The following is an 18,034-nucleotide window of genomic DNA, read 5'->3' as shown; positions in this document are numbered from 1 at the left end:
GCCACATGACCTGGAAGCTGTACGCCAGCTCCCTTGGCCAATAACGCGAGATGAGTGCCGCAACCCCAGAGTCGGCCACGACTGGACCTAATGGTCAGGGGTCCCTTTACCTTTCCCTATAGTATTATTGATGAGAAGTTAAACTAAACCCGATTTCAAGATTTAATGTAAGCAGCATAAAATCTAGAGTACTTGGATCTCGAATGCCTTGCGAGTCGAACGTTTTGGCTCCCAAACGCTGCAGACCCAGAAGTCAGTGTTCCGGTTTGCGAATATTCTTTGGAACCCGAAAGTCCAGCACGGCGTCTGATTGGCTGCAGGAACTTCCTGCAACCAATTGGAAGCCACGGCTTGGTTTCCGAACGTTTTGGAAGGATTGAACCTTGGACCTTCTGCATGTAAAGGAGATGCACTACCACTGTGCTCTGTTCCTCCTTCATGGCTGAGTGGGGATTTGAACCCTGGTTACTCAGGCCTAACCCCTACACCACACTGGGATTAGTGTAGGGTTGCCATACGTCTGGAATTTCCTGCATATATCTGGAATACTGCAGTCATAAGCAGCGTCTGGGTGGAAATTGGCAAAATGTCAGTGAAAATCCGGACTTTTGGCAATGTATGGCAGTGTCGCTTTTGCCAATTTTCCTTAAAAGGGCTCAGAAATGTCTTTTTTTTTTGCTATTATGACAAAGAAGCTCAACAACTTTGGCAAAAACCAAAAATTCTCTGCCTGGATTTTAACTGTTTTAAATGTGGCAACCCTAATTAGTGTCCCGTTACTAGCGGGAAAGATGTTCTGCTGGGCCCCCAGGAGCAGCAGCAGCTTCTTTCTTCCTCAAAGGTAAATTTGGGGGCTTTAGGAAAAGAGTAGTCTGTTTGGCCACTGTGAGAACAGGATATTGGACCAGAAGGGTCATTTGTCTGTGCTTAGGTGAGTGACCTTGAACCTGCCTCCTTTGTGGGTGAACCATGTGATGCAACAGCACATTCATTTTGGAGCTTAACGATTAATTCTGTTATCAATTAACCAAGAAAGGGGTGGTGGTGAAGGTGTTGCTTAACAACCAGGAAGAGTGGCCTGATGTTTGTTGAGGTAGCGTGTGCCCTGATTGGCTGTGTAGTTTTGAGGGAGTTTTTCCTCTCTATGTTTGGTTGAATGTCACCTCTCTGTTTATTTTTCCTTAGTGTTTTCGGTCAATGTCTTCAGTAAAGTGTCACCAGGATTTCTTTTCTCTCTGGACTCTGTGTTTGCATTATTTAAGCGACTTTGCTAACAGAGTGAGGGAAGGAAGATGGCTAGTAGTCAGTGACCTGCATTTGTTGGTAGAATGCCACCTTGTTTTATAGTGCTTAATAAAAAGAATTCCTTGCACGCTAGGTTTTTTTAAAATAAAAAATAATAATACATGAATTACCTTGTGGCAAGGATGCAGCCTGTGGTTTTCCAGCTCTGTGTAAGCTGCTCAGACATCCTTTTCATGTGGTCCCTTATATTAAAATGTGGTCACTGAGCACATTTTTGTTTACACTTGAATTTCTGGGCAATATCCCAGAATCCACCAAGCAGTCCTGGAGATTATATTTGGTACTTCCATTCAGGTGTCCATGCTTACACATTTTCCTTTTAAAAAATGGCATCGAATGAGTGAATGGTGCAGTACTGAGTATGTGTGACTGAGAAAACAGGATGACATAATTTGACCAAGTGAAAATTGCTTTGCAATACCCTTTTTCCTGTGAAACGTTTGGAAAAGACCTACTATACACTATAAGAAACCTACATTGGTTCCCAGCACGTTTCCAAGCACAATTCGAAGTGTTGGTGCTGACCTTTAAAGCCCTAAACGGCCTCAGCCCAGTATACCTGAAGGAGTGTCTCCACCTCCATCGTTCAGCCCGGACACTGAGGTCCAGCTCCGAGGGCCTTCTGGCGGTTCCCTCGCTGCGAGAAGTGAGGTTACAGGGAACCAGGCAGAGGGCCTTCTCGGTAGTGGCGCCCTCCCATCAGATGTCAAAGAAATAAACAACTACCTGACTTTTAGAAAACATCTGAAGGCAGCCCTGTTTAGGGAAGTTTTTAATGTTTGATATTTTATTATGTTTTTAATTTTCTGTTGGGAGCTGCCCAGGGTGACTGGGGAAACCCAGCCAGATGGGCGGGATATAAATAAATAAATAATAATAATTCTTTTTTATTAGGGTGCATGGAAGTGTTTTTCTGTGTTGGTGGGGAGCCATGATGGATTGTGGGAAGGGCATTTGGAGGAGGACTTGAGAGTGGGTAATCATCAGATCATCCTATGGTAAACACGAAGGGAAGTGGCTCTTAGGTCTGTCAGTATTTTGCAGGAGGGATGGAAGCGCATACCAGAACTTTATAGGTTTGTGTAATAAAAGTGACACTAAGTGCTCTTGTTGCCCTGGCACTTTTGTGGTTAGAAAAACAACAGGAAATGCACTGAAAACTGTGAAGAATGAATAATTAACAGGAAGACGTGCAAACACTGCAGAAAGTAGTTCAGGAGGAATGCTCATTGTCATATAACCGCTCCATAAAAAATTGGAACATATTCTCAGTGAAGGTATAGTCTTAACATCCGTGAGAGGTTTGTGCGGCAAATTGAGATGAAAACTCAATAAACAGATTCTCTGTGTGGAAGCGCCCCCCCCACCCACGTGGAAGCCCCCCCCCCACACTGTGCAACAGCTTTCAAACCTGGAATCTCCAGGAATAACCGTGGACGTCATTGGTGGCAACTCAATAAGCGAGCCCCATTTGGAAGGCTAGCTTCCTTAAAAAGGCTCCTTAACCATAGTTGCTGATCTCCCTCTGGGGCATGCTGGGGCTGTGGGTTTTTTTTTGGGGGGGGCATTTGCAGTTTTTTGTGGGTTTGGTGCTGATTGCTGAGAGCCAACAGTTCTGGCTGGTTACTGTGCTACTCAAATGGCAATAATGCAGAAAGATTGGTGGAGCCTAGCAGAGCAACTAGTAAAGTGGGATGATGTGTTGACGGTTCAGTATAAATCACCTTTAATACTCCATTGTTGCATCAGTGACACCTTCCGGAATACACTTGAAAAAAACAAAAGCAAAAAACAACAACAACACACTCACCGCCCGCAGTCTGAAGGATTTACTGTCTGAAAGTGAGTTTTGGAAGCTTTGTCTGAAATTAGTTGCCCCCTTCCATTCTTCTCCACGTTCTTAAGTCTGTGAGGCATGTAAAATGCAAGCCTAGGTTGAGGGCTGTGCAGCGCCACCTGGTGCCCGCTGAAGGACACACACACCAACTTCTAATCTTGGTTTCTGTCGCAAAGTTTCCCTTTCCTTTGTTAGCGCTAATGGGGACTTTGAAGGAACAAAAGAATCTGGTTTCTCTCAGCTTTTGCAGAAGTGGCCCTCGCATTGCAATACTAATGAACCTTGTTTCCGTTTCGATCAAGATGCTGCTTTCAAAATAATCGCCATTGCTCCAGCTCAGGTTGCTGTAAACAGAAGGCACTGGCTCTCACTCAAGGTTTTAAAGAGATCCTAAGCCAGCTTCGAATGAACACCCTCCTTAGCTGCTTCCTAGAGCAAAGCGTGGTTTACTGGAACCTGCAACATAATGTTGCATATATCCTTATTCTCTAACAGGAGTGCTCCTTTACAGATGTCACTCTAAGATGGGATTGGCTAAACCAGGCACCCCCAAACTGCGGCCCTCCAGATTTTTGGCCTACAACTCCCATGATCCCTAGCTAACAGGACTAGTGGTCAGGGATGATGGGAATTGTAGTCCCAAACATCTGGAGGGCCGAAGTTGGGGGGTGCCTGGGCTAAACTGTGGCCCTCCAATTGTTGTTGGACTCCAGATCCCATCAGCCCCAACCAGCATGGCCAGTGGTCATGAATGATGGGAGTTTTATTCCAGCAACATCTGCAGGGCCACAGGTTAGTCCTCCCTGATGGCAACTATTCTTCAGGGGCCCTCTTGCATGAAACAAATCTCATTTTCAACCAAATAAATAGACACAGAGGTAGTACAGTTCAAACAGCAGTTTGGTTTTGACACGAGACACTACGGAAGGTCTTGAATCTGAAGAATATCTGTCAGTGTTTCTTACCATCAACACAGGATTGATAAGAAACTAAGATATATATATATATATATTGTCTTGGAGCCTCTTCATATCCTTTAGAGTCCTTGGGCGAGGACCCTCAGACCTGGGGACTGAATGAGCCTCCCTCCCCCCACTCTGGCCTCCATTTGGCACTTGTGACTTCACCTCAGGCCACATCGCGACCTCCTCAGGTACTTTGGCCCAGAAGAAATGTGTCCTTAAACCTGCTGCACAAAGGTAAACATCACCTCTGTTGCTGCACCCCCCTTTTACCTCTGCACCCCCTGTGTAGCGTGCCCCCCCCCGGATGACTGCTCATGAGGGGGGATGACCATCAGGCTGACAAAGTTTCCCCCACCTTTCTGCTAGGGACTCAAGGAAGCCTCTTATTCTTTCTCAAGTTTTCATATTTTATTTCTAAGCATAACTTAATGTTCCATGGTTTCTGGAGAGTCTGCCCTCACTGGGATTTTTTGGGGGGAGGGGCAGGGATGTTGTCCACTGTGTGTGTGTGTGTGTGTGTGTGTGTGTGTTGATACTTCTGCATCCCTCAGGATTCACCTAATGTCCCTTCTTGTTTCTTGTAGCCTTGCTTTTTGCGCCAATCCTGTTGGCACACAAACTCTTGTGTTTGCTATCAGAGGGAGCAATGATTTACTTACAAACTCTAATTTAAAGGGAGCCAGCGTGTGGTGTATTGGTTAAGAGTGGCAGACTCGTAATCTGGTGAACTGGGCTCGCTTCCCCGCTCCTCCACATGCAGCTGCTGGGTGACCTTGGACTAGTCACACTTCTCTGAAGTCTCTCAGCCTCACTCAACTCACAGAGTGTTTGTTATGGGGGAGGAAGGGAAAGGAGACTGTTAGCCACTTTGAGACTCCTTCGGGTAGTGATAAAGCAGGATATCAAATCCAAACTCCCCTCCTCCTCCTCTTCTTCTTCAAGAGGGTCCATAGATAGGAAGGATGCAGCCCTGCCTCCTGCTCCCAATCTCTCAGTTGCAGTTGGAAGAGCCAGTCTTACATTTGCACGGTGCTGCTCCTTGTCTATTGAGGAGTTAAGAGTTACATCTGCAATGACCCGTGCACTCGGTCTGAAATATTTGCCATTGGGATACTTCAGCAGCTGCTCGGAAAGCTGAAACGCATCACCCGGCCCTGCTCTGTCTTTGGCAAATGGCTTTAACGGGATTAGGCAGAGAGTCGGCTAGCACTAGCTCTGCAGTCTTGGCCTTGGACTTTGGATCTGGAAAATAATTCAAGGAGCAAGAATGTTAAGGGACGTGTTTTGAAGTTTTCATGGGAAACACTTTTATCCTATAGGGAGATAGATCCAGGGCTCTTCAGATTTTTACCCTAGCTGTGGTCTACAGTTAAGCAGTGGTACTATTTGTCAGCTCTTTAGGTGTTGAGGGTTCACCTGGGTTTCTTGGTTCAACGTTAGTGGATCAGTGCCCTTGTTTGCAGAATATACTGCTCTGTAGGTATTCAGGAGGAAGGCTCTTAAGGTTGTTTTAACATATTGACCTGGTTCACTTGTAGCCCTAAACTATGGCTGAGCATTACGTAGAATCATAGAGTTGCGTGAACCTTGGGGCTTGCACGTTCCTCTCCCCTTCCGTGGCATGGCTACATGATCAAATATTTTTGCCTCTGTTTTCGACTAACACATTATGTGCAAATACGGACATACCCGGTACTATTGATAATCTTAACTATGGTTTTGGGCAGTGGTTTTCAACCAGTGTGCTGTGGCACCCTAGGGTGCCTTGAATGATGGTCAGGGGTGCCGTGGGCAACACTGGCCTCTGTCCCTCTTTCCTGCCCTCCCTCCTCTGATGCCCTCTCATGTCTCTGCCTCCCAAAGGCTTTGCACAGCTGTTTGTTGCAGCAGCCCTGGCTGCAAGCTCAGCAGGTGACGGGTGCCTCTGGGGCTGGCCAGGGGGTGCTGGTTGCCAGGAGCTGAGGTGGCCTCAGAGTAAGCAAGCAGGCCAGGGAGCCCAGCCAGCCAGTCTACCAGCCATTGCTGTTGGGAATGGACAGACAAGTCCCAGGGCCCCGTGGGGCAGTGTGAGGAGGCACCTCTCTTTGGGGCAGGGGGGGTGCAGCTCAGAGACCAGGGGTGGCAGCAGTGGCTGCCCGGAGGACTCTCGAGAGTAGGATGAGGGAATACTCCACAAGGGAGGGTGTTTGGAAAAGGGTGAGAGGCTGCCAGCTCTGCAGGCAAGGGGTGACATAAATGGGCTCCTGAGCCCCACAGGGGTGCCACAGAAATAATTTAGTTGGTCAAGGGAGCCATGGACTCAAAAAGGTTGAAAACCTCTGGTTTAGGGCAAGAAACCAAGTTCTGACCATGGTTTACAATCCTTACTTTGTTTTCCCTAAACCAGCTTCCCCCAAATGTTGATGTCCTTCAGATGTTTTTGTACTAAGAATGGCCATTGTTAGCAGATTATGGGAGCTGTAGTCTAAAACATCTGGGGGGCACCAGTTTGGGGAAGACTGTAACAAACCATAGTGTCAGGGGATTGTTGCGGCTACTCTCAAGTAAAGACGCGCCAGTCCGCTTTGTCTTTAAGGGTTTTATTGTGCATACTATTTACAGTGCAGAGATAGCAGAAAACATGACCTCCTAGTCACTCGCAGAATCCGGCAATGGCGCCCGCCTGCTTCGGGGCCAGCATAATAGCTTAGGCACCCCGAAACGCCACCCTCTCACCCTACGTTTGGGCGCACGCCTCAATTCGGGTGCCAGAAGCGGCCGTGCTCCCTCCTCCAGCTGTGGGCTGGGGCGGTGCAGGGGCTCTGATACCTCACTGAGCCTTCCCTCCATTCCGCTTCCCTCCTCATTCCCCCCACCTGACCCCCTGCTACCGCTCTCGCTGTTCATTTTCTCTTTTTTTTTTTGAACATACTTTTTATTAATTTTACAAAATACAAAAAGGCAAAAAAAAAAAAAAAGGTACATACTTAAACCCCTTTTCCACCTCCTTCCTACCCACCCACATGGGTCCTCCCCTGCCACAGAAGTATCCCATGTATGTGAACAGTCAGAGATGGTCCATTTTATGCTTGGGTTTCTGTCCTCCCCCCCTCCCCTGACCCCAAAGCCCCCCCCTGCCACCAGGGAGCTCCAGCAAACCAGGGCAGTACGCAGGAGGACATCCATCCAACCATCTATTGTCATACCAAAAAAAAAAAAAAAAAAGAGAAAAATAGAAATAGGAAAAAAGGGGAAAAAAAAGAAAGGGCGAAGAAAGAAAAAAGAAAAAACAATACAAAACAAAAATTTTTTCTTGCATTCATAGTTGTAAAACCATATTTTGTGGGCTTCCCCTCCCCCCCTTCCCCGGTTTTCATCCCTTTTTTATCATCTGCAACAGTTTCTTACTTTATAAAAATACACCTTTGCATCTTATACAACTTATAAATCAATTGTTAACATTTTCATCTAATATTCAAATCACTGAGAAATCAAACTCCCATTTTCTCTTCCCGTGCCTAATTTTTTGTTTTTTTCTCCCTCTATAAGCCTCCATTCGCTGTTCATTTTCTCTACCTGGCTACTGCTTACTCATCATATTCAAATATGTTTGTTAATGTGAACAGCATCTATACCTAAAACTAGTATGCTCAAATGGCCCCTGGTCTTGATATTTGGAACCCTAGAACTATTATCAGCTTGTAAGCGATGTGGATTTTATTTTATTTTTAAATGACACTGGAAATTTCAAAATGAATTTGTAAAGCTTGGGAAAATTAAAATATCTTCATGTCTTCTTTATGTAGTGTTTCCCCCCCTGCATGTTGTGAAAATACTTCCAGCAGATATATATACTCTTCTTACACTAGGCAAGTGACTTGAAATGCCTCAACTCCAACAGGCAATTTTCCATTCCATTTATTTCTGGAATTTTTCCCTTGGAGGCATTTATCTGCTGAAGCCGGCCTATGACATATGTCTGTTTCTCTGCGTGCTTGACCCAGGTCACTGTTTTTACTGGGGGCTATTTTGTTGTTGTTGCTGCACAAACAGGTATCTCTCGAGCTTCAGAGACAGCTTTACGTTATGAACACCCACCACCTGCAGCTCTGCAAAGCCCATGCATTCCTGGGCAGTTTTCCAGGTGTTGCACTCTGGGTAAATGTGCAAAGACAAAAGTTTGGGGCTGGGTGATGGAAGGGTTTGCATCAGGGCCAGGCAACTTGTGTTGCTGCACAAACAACTTCCATCATTGGCCATATTGATTTGGGCTGGAGGGGGGAGTTTTAACATCTGGAGAGCTACAGGTTCCTTAGTTTACATAGTTGGTCACAAGGAACTCGGCATGGCGTGGGGATCATTCTGCCACAGCGACAGAACACCTGCTTTGCAAATAGAAGTTCTCAAGTTCAATCCCCAGGTAGCAGGCAATGCAGGGAATGTGTCTGAACATGGGACACTGGAGAGCGGCTGCCAGTCAGAGCATACAACACTGCTCTCAGTGGGCAAATGGTATCATCTAGCAAAAGGCGGCTTCTTATGTTCTTATGCTTATAAAAACCCTGAGAGGTAGATTCGTATGAGAGAGAGTGGCTGAGGAAAGCTGAGCCAGCGAAGTTAATGAGTGTGAATTTGGGCCCAGATCTCTCCAGTTAAAGTCCAGCAAATAAAGACTAGGGGGTCTGGGTATTAGCTCACATGACTACACTGGCTTGACTGCCAAGCTTATTCCCCCCCCCCCTGCAACCCTGAAGATCTGTCTTATTTTATCCATCACTACCCGGAAGATGAATTTTTAAAGACTCCTTTCTTCACCTTTCCCATATGATTTGCTCATTTTTCCTGGCCTCTTTCCATGTGGAGCAGGACAGGGGGAAGTATATCCTTTGGGTTGTAAGTTTGTAGTTGGAGGCTGTCTCTTTTTAAAGCTCATGCCGCTTTTGTAACCTGTATAAATAAGCAAGAGCCTGGGGGTTGGTGGGTGGTAATTTTCCCATGCCAATGCCACTGGTCTATAGTTACTTTATTTTACTTCATTGGTTTCGAAAAATGAATAGTCTGCTTAATCAGAAAAATCTCTCTTAAGTGGTGTACATAATAAAATAATGTACAGTACTATATATTTTGGAATGTTGTTTGTTCACCATGCATTTGCATGATGGCTCCTGAGATGAAGGGACAAGTTTTCGTCTGTTCCGATGCAATTGGATATAATTTTGAATCAAGATGGCGAACTGAGGTTTCCAGAACAGCACAAATTTAACCCCTGGTTTCAAAATGGCACTGATTTTGTGTGTGTGTGTGTGTGTGTGTGTGATCTTTTAGAATTCCCGAGCAATTGGTGTGAGTTTGCTAGTATTAAGACAGCTGCATTTTCCCTGCATTGCAGGGGGTTGGACGAGATGATCCTTGGGGATCCCTTCCAACTTAGAGTTGGAATCAGCAAACCTTATGAAACCTCACAGAGCTACAATATCCCTCTGAAGGGTAAAGGTAAAGGACCCCTGGACAGTTCAGGCAAAGGCGACTATGGGATGTGGCACTCATCTCGCTTTCAGGCCAAGGGAGGCGGCATTTGTCCACAGACAGCTTTCAGGGTCACGTGGCCAGCATGACTAAACCGCTTCTGGTGCAACGGGACACTGTGCCAGAAACCAGAGCGCACGGAAACGCTGTTTACCTTCCTGTCGCAGTGGTACCTATTTATCTACTTGCACTGGTGTGCTTTTGAACTGCTAGGTTGGCAGGAGCTGGGACAGAGCAAGGGGAGGTCAATCCATCGTGGGGATTTGAACTGCCGACCTACCAATCTGCAAGCCCAAGAGGCTCAGTGGTTTAGACCACAGCGCCACTCTCAGCACCCTTAACAAACTACACTTCCCATAATTCTTTTTTTTTGGGGGGGGGAAGCCATGGGTGTTTAAATTGGTGTCACAGTGCTTTAAATGTATGATGCGAATGTGGCCCTCGTCCAAGAAAGTAACCTGCACATTATCTCCAGGAGACATAAGGGATTATTATTATTTTTGGAAAAAAAAGTAGAACAACTAGACATGTTCATGGGTCTGTGTTATTCTTGCATATCTAATCTAAACTCCCAGGCAGAGACCATTGTTAGATGCCCCCCTGGCTAATGCCTGCTTACAAAGGGAGCTGATGAAAGGTGTCAGGTCTGTTTTGTGGGCAGCCACTTTGGGAAATCGTCCTTGACCATCTGCGATACGGTTTGGTGGCCAGTCCTGCTAGAAGGGATTGATGCAAACTGTCACCAGAGGCTTTGCTTGCTTAATATTAACAATCCTCTGTGAGTGTAGAGAATGGATGTGTTATGAGCAAGTGTTGACTGTTAGTTTTTCATTCCGTTTGGCACGCTGTTTTTAATTTTGCAAAGAATTGCTGCCCTTCAGCTAAAAAGAAAACAAAAGCCATTGTGTTGATGTCTGAATCTCATTAGATTGTAGGTTTAGAGTAGGTGGACACTTTTGTTTAAGCGCCATCCCTATCTTGAGATAGCTGCGACACTGGTTTGCAAATGCACTCACCGGCGACGAAAACCTGCCCTTCTATTTCATATTTGGAGGAAAAGGGGGACACTCCCCAGGGTCACATTAAGAAGTGCAGGGGTGGGTCACTCTTGCCCTCAGTCTGAAAAAGGTTAGCCATTCCTTCCCTAAGTGAATTGAGACAAATTTCTGTGTGCAGTCCCCACCGTTGGAGGCAGTGTGCCTCTGAACGTTAATTGCTCAGGCCCTGCTTTTCAGCTTCCCATAGGCATCCGTTTGGCCACTGTGAGAACACGATGCTGGACTAGATGGGCCTCTGGTCTGATCCTGCAAGGGCTTTTTCTACAAAACGCTGCAGCCTGGCTCTCTTGACCATTGCTGCTTGCAGGGCCGTCTTAAGCGTCCCTGGCGCCATGGTGCGTAGGATCCCTCCGGCGCCCCCCCCGCCCTGTTTCCCAGCGCGGTGGGTGGGCGCTGCACAGCTGCTACAGGCGCTGCTGCGCGACGAGCGGACGGGCACAGCACGGTTGCCGTGGGCGCAGCTGCGCGGCGGACCGGCCAGCCAGCGGGCGCAGCTCACGGCGCCCCCTGGTGGGCCAGCGCCGTGGTGCCCTGCGCCACCCAGCCTGCACGTAGGGCCAGCCTTGGCTGCTTGCTGCCTTTTGGCTGTGGGACTGTTGGCGTAGCTTTCCCCCACTTTTTGTAGCTAAAAATGGATTGGGCTGTGAAGACGCAGCTACTTCCAGGTACACATCTCTGAAAGGCTCCTGACTTGAAAGTAAAGGTGACCTGTGTGTGTGTGTGTGTGTGTGTGTGTTTGTGCATGCGTGTGCGTGGTAGAGTTAAATGGCATGTTTTCATTGGCAGCGGGGTACCAGACCAGGTAAACATTAGTCAATCAAAGCTAGGTACGGAATTAAGTTATACTTTTGTTTGCCGGCCTGTGCCAGAGGCTCTCTTTTGATCTTGGGAGACTTTTCTCCAAATGGGGTTTGGCTGCCCAGCTTGGCTGCTTCAAATGAACCGGGGTTATAATAACCACCTTGTGTGGTAGTGATCTCAAGCAGATGACATTATTTGGGTAATAATAAATGAGGAAAGGTAAACATGCATGAATTAAAACGTCTCTCTCTGGGTTGAGGGCAGCAGTGCTTTTGGAAACAGATTGCCTTCCTAGGTTACAGGAATTCATCTGCGCTTTGCTTTAGCTCCAGAGTTCTTTAAAACCGTGAACCTTACACCACAAATTGTGAATTTATATTACTGACAGGGTTTATTATGTGTGTGGGAGGGAAACATATTTCTGGACCCAGTTTCACTTAAAAAAAGAAAGAAAGAAAAAAGAATGGTTGGTGGTAATTTTTCCTTAGTATTCTCAGCTGGAAAACATGCATTAAGTACTGGTATGTCATCTGTACCATACCCCCTTCCGTAAGGAATTTAGGGCACTGTGGATTTCTCCCCATGGCAATCCTATTAGGTAGACTAAACTGAGAGCAGGCCCTAGGTCACCTGCTGAGCTTTGTAACTAGGGACCTGAACTCTGGTCTTGGAGTTCTAGGTCTGATTTTTTTTTTTTAAATTCACGCTTCCTTTATCTTATTGGCGATTAGGAGGTGTGAGAGTATTCCTCAGTGCATACTAGCAGCTTGATTTTGGTGGTAGCAGATAAATGGACTTTGCTCTCCCCACGGAAAGGAGTAAATTATTGCTTCTCTTTGGTTGTGTCTTTGTGTGTTCTTTTTTATTATAAAAACCCCCAACACATTTTATTTTAAATGTGCTTTTTGGGAAAGGGAAAGGAGGTTGTTAAGACTGTATCTTTACCCTAGACCTTTGGATGGATGAAGTATTGGATTAAGGCCTGGGAGACCAGGGTTCAAATCCCCACTCTGAGCCATGAAGCTCGCGGTCACCTTCTCTCACAAGGCTGTGAGCCATAAATGCAAAAAATAAATTCCAGAAATATTAAATCCTTCTGCTCTTCTTCCCTGTTTAGGGTGACTGCATAATCACCGTATTGCTTACCGAGGATGACAAAGCTGGAAGCGATGATGTAGTTTTCTACCTTGTGTTTACTGGATCCGCTGTTCAGCACTGCACCAGCACTAGGAAGCTTGATTCAGGGACATTGGAGACCATTGCTCCTGGTAAGGTTTTTGTTAAACACAAAATATCACCCGCAAATCTACCATTATAAGCCAGGGGTGAGCGAGGGGACATGTTTTTCAGCCTTCCCCTCTGGACAGCCTTCCAAGGGGCCCCGTGGCAGTTTGTGAGCAGCACCAGAGTCAAAATTGGGGGGTTTTAGAAGGGAAAGGAGAATGTTAGCCGCTTTGAGACTCCTTCGAGTAGTGATAAAGCTGGATATCAAATCCAAACTCTTCTTCTTCTACAGTAGGCTAGTCTCTATACACCCCCCCCCTTTATCCTCTTCCCTGACAAGCAAGAGGCATTATCGGGATTCAAGGACACATTCCAGCCCGGCAAAATGATGTGTAGCTGGGGAACATCAACTGTGGTTTAGATAGATGGGGCGACTTCAGCTGGGGAAGCAATGGGGCAGCGTAAGGGAGCACATAATCTTCAGCGCTCTCCTGGCCCTTTAACCATACCTAAGCAAGTGTCCCCTGGTGTGTCTGTGGTTGCTTAGCCCAAGGAACAGGCTGTGTGGGCAGCTGTACCCTTCTTAACTTAGTTGCCTATGAGGATCTGTGGCTTTTTTTTTTAAAAAAAAGGCATGTCAGAGGGTCGTCGTGGCTACTCTAGAGTCCGCTTGAGTCCAGTTTGTTTTGAAAGACTTTTATTGTGCAAAGTATTTACAGTGCAGAGACAGCTTAAAACATGACCTCTCATTCCGAATCTGAATCCAGCAATGACGTACGTCTGTTCTTACGCCAGCAAAGTAGTCGGGGGCCCCCAAAACGCCTCCCCCTTGACCTGCGTTGCAGTGCTCTCCTTAACTCTTGCGCTGGAAGGAGCGATGCCCTCTCAGCCTCCTCCCTGTCAAGGCGGTGGCAGGGCTCTCCAGCATCCTTGAGCCCCTGCCTACATCTCTCCTCCCCTGAGCTTTCCCATCGCTCCGCACGCTGGCTTCTCTCTCCCTCCGAGTCTCTCCCCTCCCCCCTGGCTGCTTCAGAGCCACTGCTGCTCCCTGTGCTTGGCGAGGTGGACGTTAGGATGATGGGGGCTGGCTCCCTGTAGGGAGTCACCCTTACAGCATGCTTTCTATCTTCTCATTCAATTAGGTTAATAAATATAAATACGTTAATTCCGCTATTTTTGCCCAGGGCGCAAACCACTCTCAATTTCTTGTGTTTTCAAATGTTTGCTGTAAAAACAATTCTCTTCCCTGCTTCGTTTTATGAAATAATCTTTGTCCTGGGAGACCACAAGAGTAAACAAGTTGTGTAAGAGATGGTCACTTGAAAGCAACAGTCATGTGGCCTTGATTTTTTTTTATTATAAAAAAATACCCTTTCGTATGAAACATAGCATCATTCCCCCCCCAAAAAAAAGCAAAAAAGAGCACCATGAAGCCCTGTTGAGCAATAATTTTTTTTCTTACAAGGCCCCTTAAAGGGGCTGACCATTAACTTTTATTACATAAAGTCAGTGGCATAGAAAGAAAGAAAGAAAGAAAGAAAGAAAGAAAGAAAGAAAGAAAGAAAGAAAGAGAAAAGGCACACAAGAACAAATGGTTCTTTGACATTTGAAGGCCTGTACTGAAGAGATAGTTCATGGGGTTGCATCAAATTTAGTGTTAAGGTAAAGTCACTTAGTGGTGCTTGTTCTGCTGGTGAAATGTTTTGCTCTAGTAGAATGTTGTTGCACAAGAGAATGCAAAGGTTGCTGGTGACTTTGATGCATAATGAATAGAAGAAGAAGAGTTTGGATTTGATATCCCGCTTTATCACTACCGGAAGGAGTCTCAAAGCGGCTAACATTCTCCTTTCCCTTCCTCCCCCACAACAAACACTCTGTGAGGTGAGTGGGACTGAGAGTCTTCAAAGAAGTGTGACTAGCCCAAGGTCACCCAGCAGCTGTATGTGGAGAAGTGGAGACGTGAACCCGGTTCACCAGATTACGAGTCTACCACTCTTAACCACTACACCACACTTGCACAGTCTGTTGCACAATGAGTTCCCACTAGCGCAGCTTCTGCATTTGATTCCTCTGTTGTGTGACGTTAAAACTCACCTGTTCACTAACACAAGTTCTCTCACACTAGCAGACAGAAAATGTTGGGTGCAGCCCATTGGAGGGGGAGTTCTATAATTATGGGACCAGCACAGAGAAGGCCCTATCTATTGTGCCCACCAATCTAATTGACTGTCTTGGCGAGCACTCAGTGGTTGGTTTTAATAAACTGGCAGGATTATTTGGGCAAAGGCAGTCCTTTAGGCAACCCAGTTCCAAGCCATTTAGGGCTTTAAAGTTTAACAGTGGCAACTTGAATTGGGCCCAGAAACACACAGTTTACCAGTCCAGTTGGAGCAATATGTGCATGTGTGTTGCCTGGGAGACCAAGGAGGAACTCTAATGGGGCTGGATTTAGCTTGGGATATACCAGTTGCTTACCCCCTACAGTAAAGTCAAGAAACCATACCTTTTCTGGTAAATGTTTGGGGCAGGATTCCCCATTTTTGCAGTGTTATTGAATAAAATAATTTTGTTGTTTGCGTTTTGTTTTCTGACATTTAACTGATTTTTAGCTCTTTTGTATTTTATGCTAACTTGCTTTGAGGCATCTCTTTTACATTAAGTGGCCAATAAATGCAGCTTAATAAGTTAAATTCCCCCCTTTCAGGTCCTAAACTGCTTTTTGTGTGGTGCACGTACACACAAAGGTGCTTTTTGGAGATGCCTAATCTAGTTTAAAGTGCTTTGAGATTTGCACCCCCAGATTTCAGTCCTGATGAGCTGCTGTCCACAGTTGCCTGCAGAGGCAATGCTATCCTGCCTTTTCTATGGAAACTTAAAAATAGCTGCTGGAGCTGAACGCCCATTGTTTGTTCTGTGAGATCCGAGTCCTCAAAATAGGAGCTCTTGGATGGGCCGGCTTCCACTCCTGGCTGGACAGGCCATGAAGTCATGCGCTGAGCTTGGCTTCCAGCTGCCACTTGTTTAGCTACAGCAGTGTTTTTGTCTCCATGTAGCTTGATGATAAAGGAGCCTGTTTGGATGGCTACCACCCTTTCGGAAAACGGCTGACCGTGACGCGAGCCAAAATGCTGAACTGTAGGCTGCGCCACTTTTTGTTGTTTGCCTGTCTAGACTTTTGTTGCCTTCCCTATCTCAAAAGATAGGCCATTGGGTTCAAACACTCAAACTGGCCACAGAATTGACGTCCGTTTCACACTAAGGCCCTATCTGCACTTTGCATTTAAAGCAGTATCATGCCTCTTTAAAGAGTCCCAAAGAATTCTGTGAAGTGTAGTTTAAGGGTACTGAGAAGGGGCATCAACCAGAGACAGTGGGGGGGGGGCATGGTCTTCTGAAATTAATTCATGTGTGAAACTCAGCCCAACTGTGTGTATATGGAGGGGGTTGTGGTGAGCCCCTTCTCTCTTGTAAAGGGGAACAGGAGCTCATCCCTGCTGCACAAATGCAAAAATCATCAAGCAGTGCCATGGTGTTTTATTGATTGCTAATCCTATTCAGAGTAGATCCAGTCAAATCAATGAATTTAAGTTAGTCATTTGCAAAAATTTCAGTTGGTCTGCTCTGAGAAGGACTAGCATTGGCTGCGACCCGTGGTTTTTCCAAGTACCGGACAGTTTCACAGTGCTGACAGGCATGGGATGTCCAGAGTGAGGAATTAACTATTTATTGCCAAAAGTACATTTACAAATTAGGGAAAGGCATGGAAAACAGGGAAACTTGGAGGATCTGTCATATTGGAGGGTATCTATCTATCATCTATCTATCTATCAATCATCTATCTACAGTGGTAACTCCGGTTGCGGTCAGGATCCGTTCCGGAGCTCCAGTAGGATCCCGAGGTTTTCGCAACTGGAGGGACTGCTTCTGTGCATGCACGTGCAGCAAAACACTTCTGGGTTTGCAGCTTTCGCAACCTGAAGTTTACGTTACCCAAGGATAACGTAAGCTGAGGTGCTGCTGTATTCTGTTCTACCTTTGTCCTTTGAACTTACAATGCAAACAAACAAGCAATAAAATGCATGCACCACACAACATTACGTTCCACTAAAGAGCAGCCATGATGGAGATGGGAAAATAAATATGGGAGGAAAAGCTACAGCTTGCTGCGAAATCATTGGTTTAGCTCAGGCACCCCCAAACTTCGGCCCTCCAGATGTTTTGGACTACAATTCCCATCATCCCTGACCACTGGTCCTGTTAGCTAGGGATCATGGGTGTTGTAGGCCAAAACATCTGGAGGGCCGCAGTTTGGGGATGCCTGGTTTAGCTTCTCTGCTCAGGGTTGCATTTTGTTTGGAGGAGAGCTCTGGAAGTGCAGGAGACCTAATGCTAGGGGTTTAATTTAAACATTTCCCATATTTGGGTGGGGTGGAGGGTCATGCAGTTTTCAACAAGTTGGTTTTGGTTCTGCATTCAACTACATTTGTAGTGCAAAGCCTTAGCTATTTTGTGTTCATAATTCTTTTCTCTTTTCGGCTATTGCAGAAACTAGGCAGACAATTTCAAGTGACAGGTTTGGGGGCCTCCTGGAGTCGCTTGCTCATTATGGAATAGCTCCCCTGATCTTTTGAACTAATTGCCAAAGTCAAAAACTTATCCCCCCTGCCCCCCCACCCTTGGCCTCAAATCTTTGTCAGTTGTAAGGGAAGGGGGGACATCAAAGGACTTGAAAGGGACTGAACATGTTGCCCTCGAGGAACACATTAAACTCCTTTGCTGTAGCCGGATATGCGTTTGATCTGATCAAATCCAATTTGTCGCCTCGTCCAAGTCTCTGAAAGCTGGGTTTTTTCAGATGCTGCTTAGTTCTGCATCCCCTCCCAGAATTTCACTGGTGAAAATAGGCAGAGGTATGTGTGTGTATATGTGACCCTTCTCACAGCCCAATTTGCTACCTGAGTCCCTGCCCCTGCACTTAATAATACTTCTTCACACATAACTGGAAGCTAAAATATGGTTTGGTGCACAGTGAGAAAGTTATGGCTGCTTCCCTCTTCCCCTGCTCCGCCTCCCTGCCATATTAACCAGAGCTAAGCCATAGTTTGGATTAGCATTGTGACCAAACCTGGGTTCATGGTTTGTCTGGCTCCAGACCTTTCACAAGCTGTAATGTTTTTTTTAATTGCTTATGGTTTTTTTTTTGGGGGGGGGGGACAAGCCAAAGTTCTGGGTTTAGATGTAACCAGCCAAACTAATCGAGCAAAGTGGCTGAGTTTTTCTCCCTACGTTAAACAAATAAATGCAGCCAGTGCTGTAAAGAACAACCCCAGCTGCTTCCT

The 18,034-nt window shown here is 46.2% G+C and overlaps 1 protein-coding gene across 17 annotated transcripts in view; it reads left to right on the top strand.

Moving 5' to 3' along the window:
- The window catches only part of AKAP13 (A-kinase anchoring protein 13), a 233,000-nt gene that overhangs the window by 71,844 nt on the left and 143,122 nt on the right, over window positions 1-18,034 (top strand). For all 17 annotated transcript variants that reach the window (XM_088656962.1, XM_088656966.1, XM_088656961.1 and 14 more), the window contains one exon: window positions 12,589-12,739. In XM_088656962.1, the coding sequence (XP_088513088.1) occupies window positions 12,589-12,739 (151 nt within the window). The remainder of the gene's footprint in view (window positions 1-12,588; window positions 12,740-18,034) is intronic.

The sequence above is a fragment of the Zootoca vivipara genome, chromosome 13 (genome assembly GCF_965207765.1).
Source record: "Zootoca vivipara chromosome 13, rZooViv2.hap1.1, whole genome shotgun sequence".
In the NCBI taxonomy this organism is placed as follows: Eukaryota; Metazoa; Chordata; class Lepidosauria; order Squamata; family Lacertidae; genus Zootoca; species Zootoca vivipara.
This window is presented reverse-complemented; position numbering and strand designations above follow the sequence as displayed.